This window comes from Ictidomys tridecemlineatus, chromosome 10 (genome assembly GCF_052094955.1).
Source record: "Ictidomys tridecemlineatus isolate mIctTri1 chromosome 10, mIctTri1.hap1, whole genome shotgun sequence".
Lineage (NCBI taxonomy): Eukaryota > Metazoa > Chordata > Mammalia > Rodentia > Sciuridae > Ictidomys > Ictidomys tridecemlineatus.
This window is the reverse complement of record NC_135486.1, coordinates 92,199,831-92,220,975: the sequence shown is the minus strand read 5'-3', so window position 1 is coordinate 92,220,975 and position 21,145 is coordinate 92,199,831. Positions and strand designations below refer to the sequence as shown.

At 33.2% G+C, this 21,145-nt stretch overlaps 1 protein-coding gene across 1 annotated transcript in view; it reads right to left on the bottom strand.

Annotated features, from left to right (window-relative positions):
• The window catches only part of Kif5b (kinesin family member 5B), a 43,843-nt gene extending 23,052 nt beyond the window's left edge, over window positions 1-20,791 (bottom strand). Inside the window, exons 1-11 of the mRNA XM_005330815.4 lie at window positions 20,188-20,791; window positions 13,025-13,112; window positions 5,902-5,975; window positions 4,879-4,983; window positions 4,321-4,369; window positions 3,721-3,776; window positions 3,543-3,630; window positions 3,234-3,358; window positions 1,404-1,508; window positions 1,000-1,145; window positions 19-167 (exon numbers count right to left, since the gene is read on the bottom strand). Of these exons, the coding sequence (XP_005330872.1) occupies window positions 19-167; window positions 1,000-1,145; window positions 1,404-1,508; window positions 3,234-3,358; window positions 3,543-3,630; window positions 3,721-3,776; window positions 4,321-4,369; window positions 4,879-4,983; window positions 5,902-5,975; window positions 13,025-13,112; window positions 20,188-20,313 (1,111 nt within the window). The 5' untranslated portion in view covers window positions 20,314-20,791. The remainder of the gene's footprint in view (window positions 1-18; window positions 168-999; window positions 1,146-1,403; window positions 1,509-3,233; window positions 3,359-3,542; window positions 3,631-3,720; window positions 3,777-4,320; window positions 4,370-4,878; window positions 4,984-5,901; window positions 5,976-13,024; window positions 13,113-20,187) is intronic.
• Window positions 20,792-21,145: the final 354 nt, after the last annotated feature.

The window sequence follows — 21,145 nt, the reverse complement described above, 5'->3', positions numbered from 1 at the left end:
AAATTCTGAAGTTATTACCATTACGCCATCGGTTGAGTTCATTTTCAAGCCACTGAATGGTGTTCCTCAGGGTCTTATTTTTTTCTTTTTCTTTTTCATACTTCTTTTTCCATTGTTCTGCAGTTAACTCTACATTGACACAAACTGTATTCTTAATTGTTTTGGCCCTAAAAAATGTTAATTGGAGGGGAAAAGGATGTGACTGAAATTATTTTTCATACCTTTATGTAATATGTTTACATGGTTAAGTAATGCTCCAGACTGTCCTGTTAACATGGAGTTCTCTCAGTCTAAATACTAAAAGCTATTAGATAGAGTGCTCATTCTATTCACAAAACAGCTAAATTTGAGCCAGACCCAAAAATCTATGAAAAGTTTAAAAAAATAAAAATCAACCACCCATTAAGTTAAAAAAAAAAAAAGTACATATATATTCTCAAGTGATTTGCATAGTTAAATTAAAAAAGTAAATTATCACTAAAAGGTCAAAGATAAGGTCACTGCCATTGATTTTCCTAGACTAACATTCTTATACATTATTTGAATCTGTCAGGCATGTAAAGAAGCTTAATGAAGGATTATATTTGTTGGGCTTTATTATATGCTTCATATTCTCATTTGCATTAATGGTGAATATAAAGTTGCTCACATAAATTTGGCTAAAGTTAATGTTTGACTTTAAATGTCATGAAATTCAACTCAAATTTAAACAGCATAAATAAAATGTAGACCCAACTAGTATTGTCTAGTTAAATTAAAAAGTAGAGTCTAACACATCAATAATATGCACTAATTTAAATATTAGATATTTGACAGGAATAAATATAATAAACAAAAGGCCTATATTTATTTATTATTATTTTTTTAGTTGATGGATCTTTACTTTTTTATATTTATGCAGTGCTGAGAATAGAATCCAGTGCTTTGCACATTCAAGGCAAATGCTCTACCACTGAACCACAACCCCAGCCCTAGGCCTTAGATTTCTTAACAACAAACCTTTGACCAAATAGAAGTGTAGATTTTGTCTCAGACTCATTATATGATGATGGAGAGCAGCAAATAACAATAGTGGTTCTACAGTTGCCACCTAATGAATCTTGAAGAATTCTTGTCATTTTACTGTCTCGATATGGAACATATGTCTATAGTCAAAAACAAAGAAAACACAGAAGATTGAAGGGTTTCTATATAATAAGTACGTTATATACTACTCTAAATAATTAATCAGTTAGTTTAACTGCTTGATATTAAGATGGGAACTAGGAAATGTACACTAATAATATAAATTATTAAAAGATGATTACATTACACATATTATTTTTCTCTTACTCATAAGAATACATCTATAGTTAAATAATTCCCCATAAAATAACAAGATAATTAAAAATATGTATACTCACACTACCCTCAGCCAAAGCAGAAATGACATTTCCAAGTGCAGAAAGTGATTTGTTAATGTTCTTAGCTTCATCCAGCACAGCACCTTCAGCTCCAGTTTTACTAACCTATACGTAAGATCCCAAATAATGAAAAAAAAAAAAAGTTGAAGATGATTTTCTTTGAATTAAAAAAAAAAACTCATATAAGTCATCAGTAACCAGAAGAAAAGAGAAAAAAATGAAAGATTCATGATGCTATTTGTCAAACATTTAAGGTACTCCTATTTTTTGAGTTCTACTTTTAAAGACTTTATCAAACAACTAGTTGCATAAAAATATGATTAAAGAGACATCAAATTTTATTTTTGGTTTGTGTTTCTGAAGATAACCAACTGACATGCAAATTTCTATTTAAATAATTTGCTAGTCCCTTTGCTACACTGAAAAAGAAATCTAAACTTTACTAAGCCTAATATTGATGCTATAATTTAAAAAGCAGTTTAAACATATAAGAAAACTTGCTTCTTTTAAAAAAATGTAAAATGTCTAAATACCATGTTAAAGATAAGTTAGAACAGTAAGTTAGCAATGTTACTAAATAAATGGTTTCTTGCACAATGAGAGGTAGTCTTTGAAATATGTATACAAGACTTGAGTAGAAGGGAATAAATACATTATTCTAATCCGAAGAAATGATATTACCAGAACAATATAATAATAATGGTGACAGTGGTCCGTACTAAAACATCCAAACATTCAAAATTTAACATAAACTAGAACTAGATTAAACAGAATTATAATAATGACAAACATTCAAAAGGAAAGAAAATAAATAAGCAGAATGGACCCTTTGTATCCATACATTCAGCCATGGAAAAAACTCGGGAAAAAAAAATTCATTTGCACTGAACACATATAGAAGTTTTTCCCCCTTGTCATTATTCTCTAAACAAAATAAAATAACTTGGGCTGGGGATGTGGCTCAAGCGGCAGCTTGCTCGCCTGGCATGCGTGAGGTCTGGGTTCGATCCTCAGCACCACATACAAACAAAGATGTTGTATCCACCGATAACTAAAAAATAAATATTAAAAAAAAATTCTCTCTCTCTCTCTCTCTCACTCTCACACACACACATTCTCTCTTTAAAAAAAAACTATTTATACAGCATTTACATTGTGTTAAGTATAGGTTATATGCAAACACTAAGCCATTTAATATAAGGGACTTGAGCAGCTGAGGATTTGGGTATAGAGACTTGAGGGGTTTCTGAAAAAAATCCCCACAGACACTGAGGAACAACTGTAGGATGAAACCAGAAAGGACTAAGGGACTAGTTTTAATGGTCAATACAGAGAAAATAAATAGCAAAATTAAGAGATATCTAATAAAATGCATAATGACATATGCTGAACAACTTTTTTTTTTTTTTAAGAGCTTTATGTCTATACATAGTATACATAGTTAGGTTCACCCGATAAACTCATACATGCATGAAAATCAATTTCAGTTCAGGAACCCCCTTTCCCTCCTGTCATCACCCACCCCTTTCTCTATTCTGCTAGATTTCTTTTTGCTCATCAAATAATTTGTTTTTTATTGGTTCTTTAAGCAATCAAAATATAGATTTTAAATCAAGGTAGTACTTACTGGTTGAACCAAATACGGCCAGACGAATTGGAAACAGATAATTCAACTTACATAATCATAAAGCATTGGCAATTAAATTTTCAGATTACCAAATACAATATTATAGATTTTCAAATTATAACAATGAAATACTACATAAATCCCAATTTAAAATTTAGAAAAATGCTTAAGTATCTATGAGAGTATATAAATTAAGACTTTACCTTTTCACTACCGGCTAAATCAACGAGATAAAGTTTTCCACTCAGCTTTTGCTCTGTTTGAGTGTTTTCTTGTTTTACATTAATAAGAAATATACTGTGACTCCTAGAACTATGTTCATTCATATCTGAAAAGAAAATAAACAATAATAAACACGGCTTTCCTTCACTAATTAATTTTCCTAAAGCATTAGTTTATATAAGAAAAGCCTTGCAATTAATCAACTAGAAATAAATCCACTCATTCTCATATCCTTAAGGATATAAAATTTGACTTATTTCCTAAGTAGTATTAACAAATTTTCTACTTACTTGTAACTGCTACATGTCTGTTGGATTTTCCTTCATCTATGGTATCCATAACTTCATCTGGACTACATACAAAACGCTCTGTGCACCCCTGTGAAATAATTTTTAAAAGTAGGTCAATATTCTTCAAAAAAATTGTTATGAGGCTATTCTAAACATTCTCTATTATTTTAATAAGTACCTTTACGTAGGGAACTCTGTTTTTGTCTTCATGAACTGAAAGGTTGGTCTTTGAAACTGAAAATTAAAAATAAATAATATCATCAATATTACTCTAAACTCTAACACTAGCTATGAAATAATTCCTATAAATAACAGGCTTCCTTGAACAGCCTAAAAAAGTAAACTTTTAAAACTATGAAAATACTGCTCCTAAAGCAATATTTCATATACAATTGGAAATTCAATAGAAACCAATGCAGCAATATACAATTTTAGGTCCATTCAAACCTCTATTACTCACATTTTATAAATAAGAACATTAAGCTTAAGTGATTCAATAGTTTATATATGGACAATGTATCTAACTGACAGCTCATCAGAACTCGGGTTCTGTAACTCCCAATTCTAAGTATTGTTTAAAAAGTACTCACTAGTATATTCTTTAAATCAATTATTCTGTATGTCAAAAGATATTCCCTAGAACCTCAAAAGCAAAACTTTAAATGCCCATTTCCTATCATTTAAGTCAATTTCATATATAACTTATTAAGAAATGGTCTCATCCTACTAATAACAGATAACCACTTAAAAATGAACAAAAAGCAAAATTTTAACTTACCATCTAGTAGGTCCCTTATCTTATCCAAATATATTTCAAAATATGAAACCTAAAGGGCAAAGAAAAAAGATCAAGCCATTAAAATTAGAAATTAGCTTATTCACTTACCCATTAAATATTTAATGAGGTCTGACTAGCAGTTATAGTCTACACTAGGGGGACAGAGTTATAGATTAATTAGTGACACTTCACATTCTAATAGAAAGACATAGATTAATTAAGTTGCTTAAATACTTAAAATTAAAAGCAATTTCTATTATATATCTTCATCTAAAATAAATCAGACTAGACAGAACAGAAAACAAGATTTTTTACTTTATATAGAAGGTGGCTAGAGAAAAAAAAGAAGGTGGCTAACTACTTTGCTTACTATCCTCAGATAAATGATAAAAAAATTATAGACTTAATTAACGTATTTAAAGTAATCTAGTGGCATATGAATAAGAATCAAGGTTACTACCTTTCAACTATATATGGCTGAAAAAATAATTTTACTATTCTTTTGGAAAAAAATTATTCTGGTATAGGCCTAAACACAATTTTCCCACAAGGATTTACCTTAATATGAAATTCCAAATTCTCATCCATGGAGTAAATATAATTAAAAATATCTTGTACTATTCTTGGAATAATACCCATACCTTCTGGATCATGAAGTTTACCCTATATGGAAAACAAAATTAGACTTCTTAAATTAATATAAATTAAAAATAAAAACTTTCAATCTATAATTTATATTCAATAGGATAAAAATTTGTAATAGCTATTTTTTAATGTATAGCTCTACAAATACCCCTAATCCTATTCAATAATATACATAATATCATACATCAATCTCATAGTTTATCAACTGATCCTCGATCTTTATCACAACATCTAGATGACCAATGCTTGTAAAATGCATATATTTGAAAGGTTTTAGTTTCTTTCCATATAAGTCTGCATTGTTCCTTCTACTTCAAATCAAATTCATGCAAATGTTAGGAATGTCTTTATTCTCTATTACTTTATGAGAATGAGTATTAGAAATTATACCAAAATAAGCAGTCAACTACTTTGCTTACTATCCTCAGATAAATGATAAAAGCAGACGACCTGAACCAGTGGTAGAGAATCACAGGCTGTTTTATAGAAGCAAAGCTAGAACACACTACATCTATTATTAATAGCAGCACTGATAATTGTGACAACTTTCTTATCTGAGAAATGTTGCAGGTATTTTGGAGGGAGGGGTCAAGGGATGGAGAAAAAATTAATGTCTCTAAATAGAATAAACAACACATAAGAATCCAAATTTTCCCATGTAATAAGGGGGTGACAGAAAATCCCTGTTATACTCTAAAATGTTATCACGTATGCTAATTGATAAGATAAAGGTACATGATACTTCAAGCATAGGTTATGCCTTATTATTCAAACTCAGGAACTAATTTGATTCCAACAATGATGTTCCCTGTATATTATTTATATGAGGAAAAGCAACAAAGAATAAAGATTTAAGCATAGTAAAATAATCTCACAAATAATGAATGACTTGTCTGTACTGCAAACCATATTCAAGTACAGATTATAAAGTATTACCTCCATTGTGTGTGTCTTCCCAGAGGATGTTTGTCCATATGCAAATATTGTTCCATTATATCCTTCAAGTACATCTATGAGAAAATGAGAGATTTTATATGTCAGGGAATGTGTTCCTTCAGTAAGATTCATAAAAAATTACGTAAGAATGTTATAGGAAAAGTCACACCTAACCTTAGTGACATATAAACCATTCTAAACAAATTCACCAACACAACTATGTTCTTAACCCATGTATATTCAACTCTGCAATAATACAATATTTGTAGGAAGAATGATAAGATTCAGATTTTCTTTACACCAATGTGAAAGAGTCCATCAAGGTCCATCAAAGTTTAGTACAGAAAGGATTTTTATAAAGACATCAAAAGAAAATAAATAATACATTTCATAATAATTTTTCTTAGTGATGATCCATCTAAGCAATTTCCTACCCTCAGACCTAAATTACTTTCTATGATCAATTAAGAAACAAAATTTAAATTAGATTACTTATAACCAATCACCTCAAATCAATGTATTTCAAATGTGTTACATTTGTATTCCAAAGTATTGTGACCTAAAAAAAAAAAAAATCCTTATATACAGACATGAATTAGTTTTTAGAAACAGGATTAATTATAATTAACTGGTGGTTAAACTTCACAAACCCATACTTTTCTCCTTACCCCGCCCATAAAACATAACACACTCAGCCCTATCTCAAAAACAATTATCAGAATATTCTTATGAAATTACAAAAATATCTTTTTTAACTCCAAGATCTACCATTAACATATTAAGTATCTTCCACTATGAGGCTGAAGGAGATTAAAAAAAAAAAAAAAAAGGTTACAAACAAGGCAACCTTTAGATTTTCAGTTTCAATGATTTTGTTATTTTGGTTTTGATGATAAGAAAGGTACTATATAATTGTCATATTTTCAAGGAAGGCAAAATAAAAAGCCTCTGTTACAAACAGCAGATGGTGACAGGAAAAACTAAAGCAGTAAGAAAGTGAATCCTTGTTTTTATTATTTCTAAAAGGAAAAGGAAACAAACTCCCAATTCAGACACATGTAACTAGACAAAAGATTCACTACAGAAGCTAATGAGAAAAAGAAGGCATCAGTACTCAATTCCCCAGAAGATTTAAATTTTTTTTTTGAGAGAGAGAGAGAGAGAGAGAGAGAGAGAGAGAGAGAGAGAGAGAGAGAGAGAGAGAGAGAAAATTTTAATATTTATTTTTTAATTATCAGCAGGCACAACATCTTTGTTTGTAATGTGGTGTTGAGGATTGAACCCAGGCCGCACACATGCCAGACGAGCGCACTACCGCTTGAGCCACATCCCCAGCCCAGATTTAAAAATTTTAAGAGACTCCAAACATTTGAAACTTTCCTTCAAAATTGGTTTTATTTTTAAGATGGGGCACAAAATCATCTCACAAAGCACATTTATGATAGATGGGATTGCGACACCTTTGCCAGTAATTCTTCAGAAAAAATTATTTAGGAAATAAACCTTTTAGACCCATTCCAATTCACCTCCTTTATATAAAACTATTCTCAATAGGTCTATGTCACATTCCCTGCTTGAGATGTTTTAATCGATTACATAAAACTTAAGCATAAAATTTTGTTAGAACTTTAAAAGGTACTTTCATGAGATGATCTTACTATTACCATGATAGGTATTAAGTAAATATCTGTAGGTGAATATCCATTATCATAGTATATTTATGCTATATGAAACTATATAGCATACGAGAAGTCCAGGGATAACAAATGATATTTTAAGCATATCTTTAAAAGTTTTATGATTCTAGAGATTGACACTGAAATATTTGTTTAGTGTCCAGTATGATCTAGGCTTTGCTCAGGGAATAGGAGATATAATGATTGATTAGGTGATTTTTAGACCTGTCATATGTACTAAATGAGTATTTTAATCAATTAGAAGCATATAGTAGTCTTTTGTTATCCAAGAAGGGTGATTACAGGGCCTTCTACAGGTAACCAAAATGTTCACTCAGTCTTCCATAAAATGAGATAGTATTTTGCATTTAACCTATGCACATCCTCTCATATACTTTAAATCATATCTAGATTACTCATAATACTTAATCCAATGGAAATGCTATATAAATAGATATTATATTTTATTGTTCAGGAAATATATAAATCTGTATACATTTAGCACAGACATAATTTTTCAAATATTTTTTATCTGAGGTTGGTGGATGCAGAACCTAAGAATACTGAGGGTCGACTATAATATGTTTTCCTCTATCTTCAAATCTCAACCTGTTTTCTACAGCAATTTTACCCTAAACATTTAATTATAAAAATTTAAAATTTAAATGTGTAAAAATTTGAATTTTACAGTGAACAATCCTATTATCAAATACTCTACCACCAACATTTTATATTTTTACTGCTTCTATTAATCAGATATTTATCCACTCCTCTAATAATTTAAAAGTAAAATGCAGACATCAATACATTTCAGTATATTTTCACTTAGATATTTCACCATGCATATATACTTCTAACTAGAATTCAGTATTTTACATTTTTCCTTAGGTGTGTATATTTTAAAGTATACAAATAATACTCAACTATTTGAAATTCTAGGGAACACTAAACTGTAATCAGATAAAATTAGGTACTTTTAAATTTCATATGGTTCAACTTCAAAGTCATAGTATAAATGTTTGCTATTTCTGCACATGCAATGGTTTGGTCCAGGGGTCATCTCTCTGGTTGGAAGGCACCATTCTCTTCTCCTTAGTCTTTGTGTATCCTTTAAGACACACTTTTGTCTGCAGAGACATACTCTTAATCCCTGTACTATATTCTCAAGAAGCACAAGAGATAAAATACATATGTTAGCAGACTACATGTGAAAAAATCAGAAGTGGCAGGTAGTCCAGGTAGCTATGGCAGGAAACAAAGAAATCTCTGAAAGTTTGGTGTTATACATGGCATTGTATGAACAACTACTTAATATAGGGGCAACAAATTCAACGGACTTACTCAGATTCAGAATTCAAAAGAGAATACAAGTGGATAAGTCTTGTTCAAAAGAAGCAATTCTACTAATGAATCTACAGAAAGATAACAGCCCCATACATAATAATGTTATAGTACAGATATTTATGAACTGATGCAAACAGGATGAAATGTCACTGACATGGACCCAGAGAGTACTATCTGTTTTCAACTCATTTCTGGCAACTTACCTGTCAAATCAACATCTCAGGAGAAATTCAAACTGGCCCATGATAATGCTGATCTTGCCCACCAACAGCTTCTGTGTCCTTCATCTAACTGATTTATCAATGATTATACCAAGTTCAATTGGCCTTATATTTAATTGATTTCCTATCTTCCCACTTCTCTAGGCACCCACACCATCTTTTTCCTTAAATCTCTCTGCATACGTATGTATGTATGTTTTTGCGGTAGTAGGGGTTAAACCCAGGGGCACTCTACCACTGACGTATATACCTAGCCCTTTTTATTTATTTGTACTTTTAAAATATTTTTTATTAGTGCAGTGTAGTTATACAAAATAGGTGGGTTCATTTTGACATAATTATACATTCACAGAATATAATTCACTATATTTTAGAACTCAGTACTTCCCCTTTCAGAGTCTCACTAAGTAGCCAGGGCTGGCCTTGAATTTGTGATCCTCCTGCCTCACCCTCTCAAGCTGCTGGTATTACAAAGCATGTGCCACTGTGTCCAGTTAAACCTCTGTTTAGTGGTAAATGTCACATTCACATTCTTAGTCAAGACAAGTCCTACTAGCTACCACATTCAGGCTCCCCTAAAATGGTAGAGACGACGGGGTGAAGACAAAAGGAAGTCATAGCCAGGTGACACTGTACTAATATAAATTTCAAAGTTGGCATATAAAAGGAAGAAAGATAATGACAGAAACTTTCTATCCCAACACTTGTTGGGCATCTAATTTTGCAGAGTGCAAATATACTACGAGTTTCTCCCAGGTACAGTCTCAGTAAATTGAATTAACAATTTTGTCTCAGAAGATAGAGGAAACAGTAGCTGATATCTGTTGTGTAAGAACTTATAGTATCTCCTATTTTGCAGAAGAGAAAATGAAAGATTAGGTAACTCATCAAAAGTCACACAGCTAAAAAGCAACAAGAGCTTAGACTTCAGTGTAGGTCTGTCTGATAATAAATTCTATGTTCTTAACCGTACTGCAAAAGAGAACTATTATCCTGAACTCAGTTCCAAACAGTAAAATAGAAAAATGTCAAAGGAACTAAAAATTTAATATGAGGGAAATTTCAGGAAATAAATTATCTTTGTTTTAGAAATGCAAACAGTAATAAAATAGAACAAAAGTAGTACATGTACCCTAGATATCAGGACAACGTATTTCAAAGCATTCTGAGAATGGTAGGTATGAGTCTATTATTTAAAAAAGACTATATAATCAAGAATTTACAAAAGACAAAAAAAAAAATCACTAAAACAGTATGTGAAAGGTAAACACCCAGGATAAATCTTATAAAAGCAAAAAAACAAAAAACAAAACAAAAAACCCTAAAGCCCAAAAATGAGCTTTGAAAGCAATACCCAGAAAAAAATAATTAATGAACAAATAAACTTGCACTGCTTAAGAAAGAGGATGTTAACTGATTCCAAAACAGAGATGTTCCTATTTTATCACTATCTTCCAGAAAGATGATCCTCAAAACAAAACCAGAATAAATTAGAAAGAATTGATGTGTGGGTAGGATGACAGGAAAAAAGGTTTTAAATGAGCCCAAGTTTCTAGTTACAAAGAGAATTAATTCCAGGGATAAAAATCTCTCAGTTACTGCAGGTAAATTTTAAAAGTCAAGAGAAAACAAAGGTTACAGGATATGAATAACTTTCGAATGTTATACTCATTTCCAAAAAGGAAAAAAATAATAGATTATGGGACCTATAAACAAGTATACCAAAATTTCATAAGGAAAAAATATGGTCAAACTAACTTAATTTCTTCTTTGATTTTACATTCAGTTGGTACTGTGGGGGAAATACCAGAGCCATGCAACACAATTTCACAGAAAGAACCAAATTTTTCATTATCTTTTTGTAGGTATCTTGACAATGAACCAGATTGCACAGGTGACAGGCTCTGAAGTTGGCTGAATACCACCAAGCAGTGTGATTTAATTAAAAGCCAGCATTTTCTAGTTTTCAGAAAAGGACCACAATCCATTAAGCATTTACAGATGATTTAAAATTATATTTTTTAAACTTTGATGTCCTAGACACCATAAATGACTTAACAAATATGCTAACAGTCCTAACTTGGTAGAGTTACTAGAGTAAGACAAATATCAAAACAACACTAAAATATGATCAGGAGCTAAAATGAACAAAATGGAACCTATTCTTTAAAGGCCTGCACTGTAGTGTACAAGTATAGAATGGGGTTTAAACTGGCTGTAACTCATGTGAAAAAGATCTGAACATTTAAATTGCCCACAGCTCAAGGAACAATCATGTCCTTGTATTTAAAAAGCTAATAAAAGCTGGACACAGTGGCACATACCTATGATTCCAGTGGCTCAGAAGGCCAAAGGGAAATAGTTCAAATCCAGCCTCAGCAACTTAGTGAGACCCTGTCTCAAAAAATAAAAAGGGTTGGGGATGTGGCTCAGTGGTTAAGTGCCCCTGGGTTCAATCCCTTGTACAAAAAAAAAAAAAAAAAAACCGAAAACTAATCTTTCAGAAAAGTGGAAAATTTCAAGAAACACATGATGCACCTTAGAATTCTAAACAGTTATAAAACAGAACAAAAGTAGTAGATACATTACTTTAGACATCAGGACATAAGACATTACAAAGAATGTAGTAATTATGTTCAATAATAGATCCATTTGGAAAATTATCTGATGCTCACATCATAAGATGACACTACCTATACCTCTTTTTTCTAGTCACAAGTTAATTCCCTCTCCTCTTATAAAGATTTCAACACCCAGTTTACTGTCTCTCACCAATACCACTCCTGTTGCAATTCTTGGTGATCTCAGTGTCCATATAGAAGATGACTCACTAAAACACCCTGGCCTCTAAGATATTAATTTTTCTATGATTTAGTCCTTAACTAATACCACTACCCTCTCCTAATCCATCTATTTCACGTCTTTCCTTAAACCTCCCCCATCTCTTCCCCATTGTTTGTGATGACTTTGCTTCTTATATAACAGACAATATGGTATTAATATGAAAAGATTGTCTACATTTTCCATCACATCTATAAACTCACTTCTATCTACAAACTCTACTTCTTCTCATGTTACTACCGTCCTGTCTGTGCTCCTACTTAATCTAACCTTTTATACCAAATCCTAACCTCTAATTTGAGTGAATGCCACAAGAAAAAAGAGATTTTTTGCTTCTATCTAAGAGCCCCTTTTAACACTACAGGTGTCAAAAAAAATGAAATGAATTGTATCATAAATAGCTAATTAACTGTAGGATTCCTTTGAAAAAGGTACTTTTATAGTAACTGGAAAATAAGCAATCAACTCAGTACCCTTTCAAATCTAGAATTCTATGATTTTAGAAAATATAAAATTGGGACATATTCTAGTATAAGGTAACAGTATTAACTGGACTGTGCATGCTTTTCTCACCCTTGGCAAATGCTGTTAAGTTTCTCAAAGGTTTCTCTGCTGACTACAAAAGTTTGGGAGAAGGAATAACAATGAAACTAAAGAAAGATAAATGCCATTTTCTACTGTTTTTTTGAAATTTGTCTAGCCATTTTGTTTTCATTTTCATGCTGTTCTATTTCTAGAATTGCTACCTTGGAGACTTCTAGTTTCTAACAGAAATGCATCTTTCAAGAACAAGTATGTAAGATAATTCTTAGAACACCCTTGAATACGAGAATGAGATCATGGTATTTGAGCATTATAGAGTATTTACTAATTAAATAGTAATTTATTATTTAAAATCTTTATTCTGCAACTAATTTAAAAGAAAGGGGCATTATAATGAAAAAGCAAATGTTGTGTAAATGTGAAAAAATCACAAACAAATTTTATTTACTGCTTGGACTATAATAAGTAAACTGCATACATCAAGTTAAATATATTTACCTTTAACAATCTTCTTTGCACAATCATTGTACACTTGCTCTTGAGATGTACTTGACTGGAACACCCGATCAAATGCATAAGGTTTGGACTGAAAAACAGAAAAGCATTTCAATTACACAAATAAAATGGTGAGAGCATATTTCTAAGCTCCTTTAAAGATGTCATCATATATTTAACCTTCAAAGTAACATACACAGTATGCATCATTTCATGTTATTTATCTTAAGTAGAAGAGATCTTAAATGGTTCCCCATGTACAAATCCATTAGAATAATCTCTATGAAAACAAGAATTTCTGTTTTAGTCTTTGTTATGTTCCTAGGGCCCAGTCCAGTAATTACAATTAGCACTACTATGGTAGCCAGTCAGATACTGCTGATTTTTTTTTTTTTAATGTCTAATGTCTACTCTGGCAAGCATTGTGTCTCTATTTTCAATGCTTAATATGGTTTTGTAGATAAGGAAACTAGGACTTTGAAAGTCCTAGTTACTTACAAAAATTGGTAATGAGAAAACTAAATTTGAATTCAAATACTTCCATTAATTTTGTTAGTAAAACAATTATACTAAAATCAGGCCTCTTTCTAACACTCTACTCAGCTTTTCAGTTTACTGAAACAGCTTTTGAAGCACTGTTTCATTTAACATATATTTATGGAATGTGAGATGCCACCAAAGAATGATGACCAAGATGATACTCTCTTTACTTTAGTGGAGATTAAGTAATAGTGGGGCAGACTAGTTAGACTATTAACTGACTAGAATTCTGACTCATGCAGCTGGATACTTTCACAGTTCTAAGAGAATACAGGAGAACTTGAATTTAGGGGAGAGTAGGAAAATGTCAGGAAAACACTCTTAGAAAAGAGATGTTTAAGAATCTAAGAATAAGTAGCACCTAGCTCACTGTCACCCTCTTCAACAACAGTCAGGAAGGGGTGGAGGTTAGTGAAGAATAGTAGTGTAGGAATTAAGAATAGATGCTTAAAGATTCTAAAGCAGAAAGGAGCTTATAGCATTCAAGAATCCAAAGGAAGTAGAAAAGAATCACAATACAGTATCCAGATAAATCAAAGAAAAAAAATATAGCCCTGAGGCCAAGACAAAACTGAAAAGTATAAGGTTGCAATAGGTTAAAAAAAAAAAAAAAAGAACAAGAAAAAGGGAAGAAACCAAATAGAACAGAAAATTTGGCCGTGGTCTACTTTATTCGCTTATATTTTTAAAAGATGGGCAGACATGAATAAGTATAAACACTAGCAGGAACAATCAAATAATCCAGTAGGGAGAGTGAGTATCTAAAGATGAGAGAAAGAGGACAGGAGGTTCTGGGTATTTGCAACCATTTGCCTGCCCTCAGTTTCTTCTAAAGGAAAAGAAGCTGGGCCCTAACAGACAAAACAATTATGACCCCAGAAAAAACATAACATTATAGAATACTTTCTAGGTCTTAGTTGGAAAAGATCTACTTTTTCAGAAATTATATTATAGTCCTCTCCCCAAAGCTTGGAAAACAGTTAAAATGAAGCAGACACTCCCTAAAGAGCTATCCAAAGTCATTCCTAATTCCCTTTTGCCTTGCTACCTCCCATTGGAAACCTGAAGGCCAGCTAGCCTAGTCTCCTTGCAATTAGTGGTCACATGACCTAATTCTGGATAATCTGAAATGGTCATTTGCTGAGAGGTCTCTGAGAAGGGTGTTGTTTTCCTGATAAAAGGGACCATTTCAGCTGAAACTGCTCTTTTTCCTTCCTATAATGAATCACTGGAACTGTAGCATCCATCTTGGAAACATGACAAATATTATGATGAAAATTCAACAGTTATGAATAACAAGAATTTAACAGAACAGGGTTATAGAAATAGAAGGAGTTAAGGGCCTGTTCTTAGCTTTTTGTTATGTGAGAGAAATAATCTCCTATTTATTGAAGCCACTACTGTTTGTTTTCCCTGTACTTCTAAAAGCATTCCTCATAAATACATTAAGATGACCTCACTTTGTCATCAATTTTAAAATGGCATCAATATCTGATTATTCTTTAGCTATAACATAGATGAAAGTATCTTTTGCTAAGGTGCTACTGAAACATTAATATTCAATTCCACAGTTATGATTAAAAAATATGAATCAAATTTAAAAGACATATTCATGGTAAATAACACTGAAAACATATAAAACTAAAAGTGTATTCACTCCTAGCAGCTCAGGAGGCTGAGATAGGAGGATCATGAGTTCAAAGCTAGTCTCAGCAACAGCAAGGCACTAAGCAACTCAGTGAGACAGTCTCTAAATAAAATACAAAACAGAGCTGAGGATATGGCTCAGAGATTGAGTGCCTGAGTTCAATCACCAGTACCAAAAAAAAGAATATTCACCACCCAGAGATAAACCATGCGAATAGTTTTTCTATATAAAAGAAAGTAATCTTTCCTCTTTATTTATCCAGAAAACACTTAATGATTATAAAATATCAGATATTATGGATAAATAACACAATTTTATAAATGATATTTAATTATACAATAGACTGTAGAGTTCAAAAAGTAATAAAGGATAAGGCTGGGTAGAGCTCGATTATCAACATTAGTTATATACTAGGAATCTATAATATAGGTGATAAAGTAATGTTAATTGAGTTGAAATGGAGATAGCCTAAATCTGGTAAAGAAGCCAAGAGATTGTAACTAGTCAAAATATACATTTAAAATCAGTTATGTAAATAAAGAATGATACGAAAGCAAAAATTAATAGTTAATGCTAATTTTGCTTACAAGAAACAAGTTAATGAATAGAAAATGGGGAAAACTATGAAGTATCCCTTCAAAAATAATAAAACCTTATTAAAATAAACATTTAAAACAGAAAGAATAATATTACTAGGCTTAATATCATCACTCAATTTTTATATCAATTAAAAATAGTGGTCCTAAACCATTTACAAAGAGATGTGCTAGAAATGACGGGTAACAGTAAAGCCTGCCTTAAAAGAACTTCATGCAATTATTTACTTTATTAGCATCTCGAAGCAAATATGCAAAACTACCACTACAACCTTATTAAAATAATATAAATGGCAATGACTAAGTTGCTGAGGCTGGCCTCAAATCTGTGATGCTCCTATCTCAGCCTTGTCCCTAGTTGTTGGGATTATTGCCTTAGGCCACCGCACCAGAATAAATGTCAATGATTAAAAGATAAAGCACAAATATAAAAATAAATAAGTTGAAAGAGAGTGATTTATATAATTAATTGTTAAACAAAAAAATCAACTTAAATGCTTAGCATTAAGTTGACAGTAGTCTTCTTGACTGCAAAACTTAATTATAGTTTTAGTAAGCAAGGTGAATGTTTTGATTAAAGATCTAGTTGAAAAGTTATTAATTGACCCTGGCTTCCTGGGTTGAAATCAAGACTGTGAAACAAAATTTATTTGTAATGGTGTATAATTAAGGCATCTCAATTTTTCAAATAGATTAAACAAAGAAAAATAATTATCCAAACAGCTATATTTTTAAAACTTGGTTTTTAGACTTGAAATATACATGATGCAGCCTATAATTCTATGTATCTTCAAAATTACTCAGTTTTACAAACCTCAAGTCATAAGATGCATTCATATCTGACTTAGGCTTCAGGAGGAAAAATGAAAAAGAACAAGTTTATCTGAACTAGAACTCATACCTCAGATTTCTTAAATGAAGTGAGCCTGTTTTGAGTCTAAAACAGACCAGACTGAATACCAAATTTGGTTTTGAAGCACACCCCCTAAGATTTTTCTTTATCAGACAATGACTTTGGGTTAACATTCCACAATTATAAAGGTAAGTGATGATGGTTCCCTCTTGCGATTTTCATACAAAGTACACCATCAAATCACGCCCAAATCATTGATGACTTAAAAAGGGAAATCATGTTTTGCTTTAGGCAAGGAAATGGGCAAGATGATTTAATTAGTATTCTTTTTCTAATTTCAATGAACTACAATAGGTGGTTTTGGGTTCTAGCCAACTTCTATAGTATACCACATAAGAAACTACAATTAGCAATGATTTAATCATGCAAATGAACATAAGCAGGCACAGAAGTTTTTCTATTGATTTTGTTTTTAGTGTTTTTCAGCAAGCTCATTTGAACTTCCTGTTTTGTGGGTAAGTTCTCTAATTTAAAACAAACTGATTATATTTGTATCATTTTAAAATTTCCATTAAAATCATTCATTTCATTCGATGTAATATTTATAGCACTTCACTAAGCATTTAAATTGCTAATAAATTAAAAGCTGTATAACACAAAGAAAAACACCATAAAATCAAAAGGCTTGCCTGCCATGGGGTAATATTATGTTAAAGTCACTGCTTCCTTGAGTAACAGAATGATATTTACACAAAGTATTAAAAATTAAACTTAGAAGAAAACCAGAATCCTTAAAAATTATTTTCTCCATGAGCACTATTTATGCTTACAATTCAGTAACATCATAAGCTAAAATACATGTTTTAATTTTTTTTAAATATTTTTTTAGTTGTAAACAGATACAATACCTTTATTTTATTTATTTGTGGGTTTGTTTTTTTTTTTAAATATGATGCTGAGGATCAAACCCAGTGCCTCACACATGCATGGCAAACACTTTACCAACTGAGCTACAACCCCAGCCCACATGTTTAAATTTTTATGTAATGTTTACATACATGTCAAAACTGATCAAACTGCATACTTCAAATATGTGCATTTTATCGTACTTCAATTTTATCAATAAGGCGATGAAAAAAAATTTTAACTTGAAAACTATTCAGATGTTTTTAAATCACATTTAAGATAAATAAAACAAACCAGGCGATGGATCTCTGGAGATTTTCTAATTTTATTCCTTCCAGTTGCCCTATGATTGATTCAAAAAACTGAACAAAATACACAATTTTCACATAATAAATGTACCTATTATATGCAAGAAAGCAGTTCCTGAAAATAAGGAACTACCCATTCCCTTACACTTTTTAAGGCTATGTAACCGAATCATAATGTATTTTCCCTTATACTTTCTAAAAAGACCAACAAAAGGCTCACAAGTTTATCTAAAGGTCAACAAAATGCTTATTACTGATTCATAAACAAAACACCTATCCTTTACTTCTAATATTTTCATTTATTCCTACTTTGAAAGAAACTTATAAATTTTCCAAAGGAAATGGCCTAGAACAATGTTTGGTTCCTATGATAATTATTTGGTTTCTTTTAAGTCTTTCTTCATATTTTAAGTCATATTTGAGCAAAAAAGTTTACTTTCTAACCTAATCATAATAATTTTGTGAGTCCTAGATTTTAGCATTCCAACAAACACAATTCTTATACTCATAGGTTTGTTTAAAAACAAAAGTCTGAAGAGGCAATACAAGTGGGAAAGAAAAAAATAGCTATGTTAAGTAAAGCATTGCTGAGTAATCACAAAAACTTAAGAAACTGGTAGCCTCAAGTTTGATAACTAATCCAGGAGACTCAAGCATCCACTCATTCCATGTCAATGCCATGGAAAATACATCCTCCTAAAGGAAAAGGATCACTGTGCTTAACTTCTCCGCCTTGCTATGATGTCATTTATAGCTAGAGTTTTTCTTGCAGACTTGTTAACAAAGAACTGGCTTGACAGTTTTCACACAGCAGCAGTTTGCAGTTATTAGTGACCTAATGATTTTTTCTTTTTTTCCCTCAAAAGCCTATTAAGAGGATGTGAAGTTAACACATTCATTTTCTAAAGTTGAACTTTGGAAACCTTCACATTAAAATTCCAAACAATTTCAGTCCTGTTTTCTACATTAATACTTTCAAGTCATCAATGTCCCATCTCCTGTGACCTCTCTGTTCTATTTCCAAATTAAACAGCACAAATACACTAAATAAAAAAATGCATTAGAGGAAACAATGTATTAACATATTACAATTGTATACCTTGATAACAATGTAGGAAAAAAAAAGTACTACCACATGACATTACCAAAATAGATGAATTTAATTTTTAGTCATAGTTCACTGTATTGTATGCAATATCTTATTCACATTTAATCTACTAGAACTAAAAATGCTACTTTCTCAGATCTCAAAAAATCCTCACTTCTGGTCTTCCTAAATGATAGTCAAAACTAATTGTTCTACTCTAGGAAAGAACAATGGTTTATTATCTCTGGGATTACCAAAATCAATTTTCTTCAACGTGGACCTTAACTGTATAAATATGAATCCAACAATGGTCAACTGTTACTTTAAAAAGTATCTTTATTTTGTTTATTTTTATGTGATGCTGAGGATTGAACCCAGTGCCTCATATGTGCAAGGCAAGCCCTCTACCACTTAGCCACAACCCCAGCCCTCAACTGTTACTTTTTATAAATTTGTTTTTATTAGTACTTTCTGTCTGATACAGTGGTAACACTTTTTCCTAAACTGCTACCCCATAAAACCGAGTAAATTTGAGAGTCTGAATTTTTCTGATGTTTATCTGACCAAATCTTAATCTGCTTAAATCTACCATAAAATTAAATTGATAATTCCGATTTTAAGGAAGACGATTTCTTTTTACCGTCCTCGATTTTTCACAGTAACTGTTTAAATGAAAAGTCATTCATCTCTCAAAAGATAGGTAGGTGAACATTTGGGACAGGTATGTTTGTAGTTGTACGTTAGCTTTCCAAAACTAGTTTTATACTAAGCATCGTTAAGAGTTAAGATACATTAGGACTGGTTTCATGGCTCAATGCTTTAGTTACACTCGGAATTAATATTACACATTTAATGAATGGTAAATGAGGCGGGGGGCGTAATCCAAGATACCAACAGCATCAGCAACAGTAGGAGCACAAACACTGGCAAAAGTGCCCTAAGCTCCCCGAGGGTTCCCCCAGCGCCCCAGGTGGGGGAGTGTCCCAGGCTGAGCCTAGGCGCCTCCCATCTCCTCGCGCGGAGGACCCGGGTGGGGACGATCCAGGAATGCCACTGGACTCAACTGAACAGTTTCCACGACTGAGTGATTTGAACCTGCGAAAACCCGCAGGAAAGTGTTCGGGACACCAGTGTTCCCTCTCGATTCTGCACCCCGCCACGTCCCTGAACTCCCAGCCCAGGCAGGCTCGAAGAAGCGGCACGAGAGGTGGGGGCGGGGGTCACTCACCGCGATCATGACCGTGTCTTCTCCCTGAAACTTGGCGATATACTTGTCGCCGCGGTTCACCTCAGACTCGTTGAGAGGTCTGAAGCGACACATTACTTTGATGTTGCACTCGGCTGGGTCCGCCATCTTCCTTGCAGCCGGGGCCAGAGGCCGGGAGCCACTCCCCGCCTCTCAGTCTTGGAGGGAGCGGCCTGAGCTGAGGGTCCGGGGTCGCAAGGGACTTGAGAGTCTGCCGTCTGCCGCGCTGCGCCGCGCCTCCCCAGGTAGGGGCGGCCGGGGAGCCGGGACTCTAGACGCCGGCGCCCGCAGCCCTGGCCCCGAGGCTCACTTCCGATCCATCATGGCAGCCATGGCGGCGGCTGTACCCGGTAGACCCGCGGCTGCTCCTTCAGCTTCTCCCTCGCGGGGCTGGGCAGACTCCTGGAACTGGGGAGATGCTGGGGCCCTAGAAAGTGGCCCTATCCTTTCTCCCGATAACGAGCAAGTCGGGCCCACCTGTCCGCCCGCGCGGCTGTCCACTTGCCGGCTTACACTGCCGGCTGACGCCCGATCCCTAGAGGCCACAGACCGGCGACTGGGCGCCGGGCAGGGTGGCGCTGAGGGGAGGACTGCGCAGGCGCGGTGGCCCGGCCGTCCAGACAACCAATCCCCGCTCGCTTCGCGCCGGCGGCTCAGCTGCCACTCCGGGCGGGGGTCGCAGATTCAAGTTCTCTGGAAGTTCAGCGCAGAAATTCCTTTAGAATCTGCGGCGGCTGTGTGCGACCAATCCGACCCGCCGCCGAATTCTTTAGACTCTCTCAGCCAACTTTTCTTTGGGAGAGAAGGAGTTTAACTATTAATGTTTTAGTTTAAATACATTTCCAGATCCCTATAAGGAAGTGTTTGCTTTCGTTTTTGCCCTGGGGAAAACATCACCTTTTTAAAGCGCGCTTCCAAAAAAGGGAGGTTTGAATGAAAG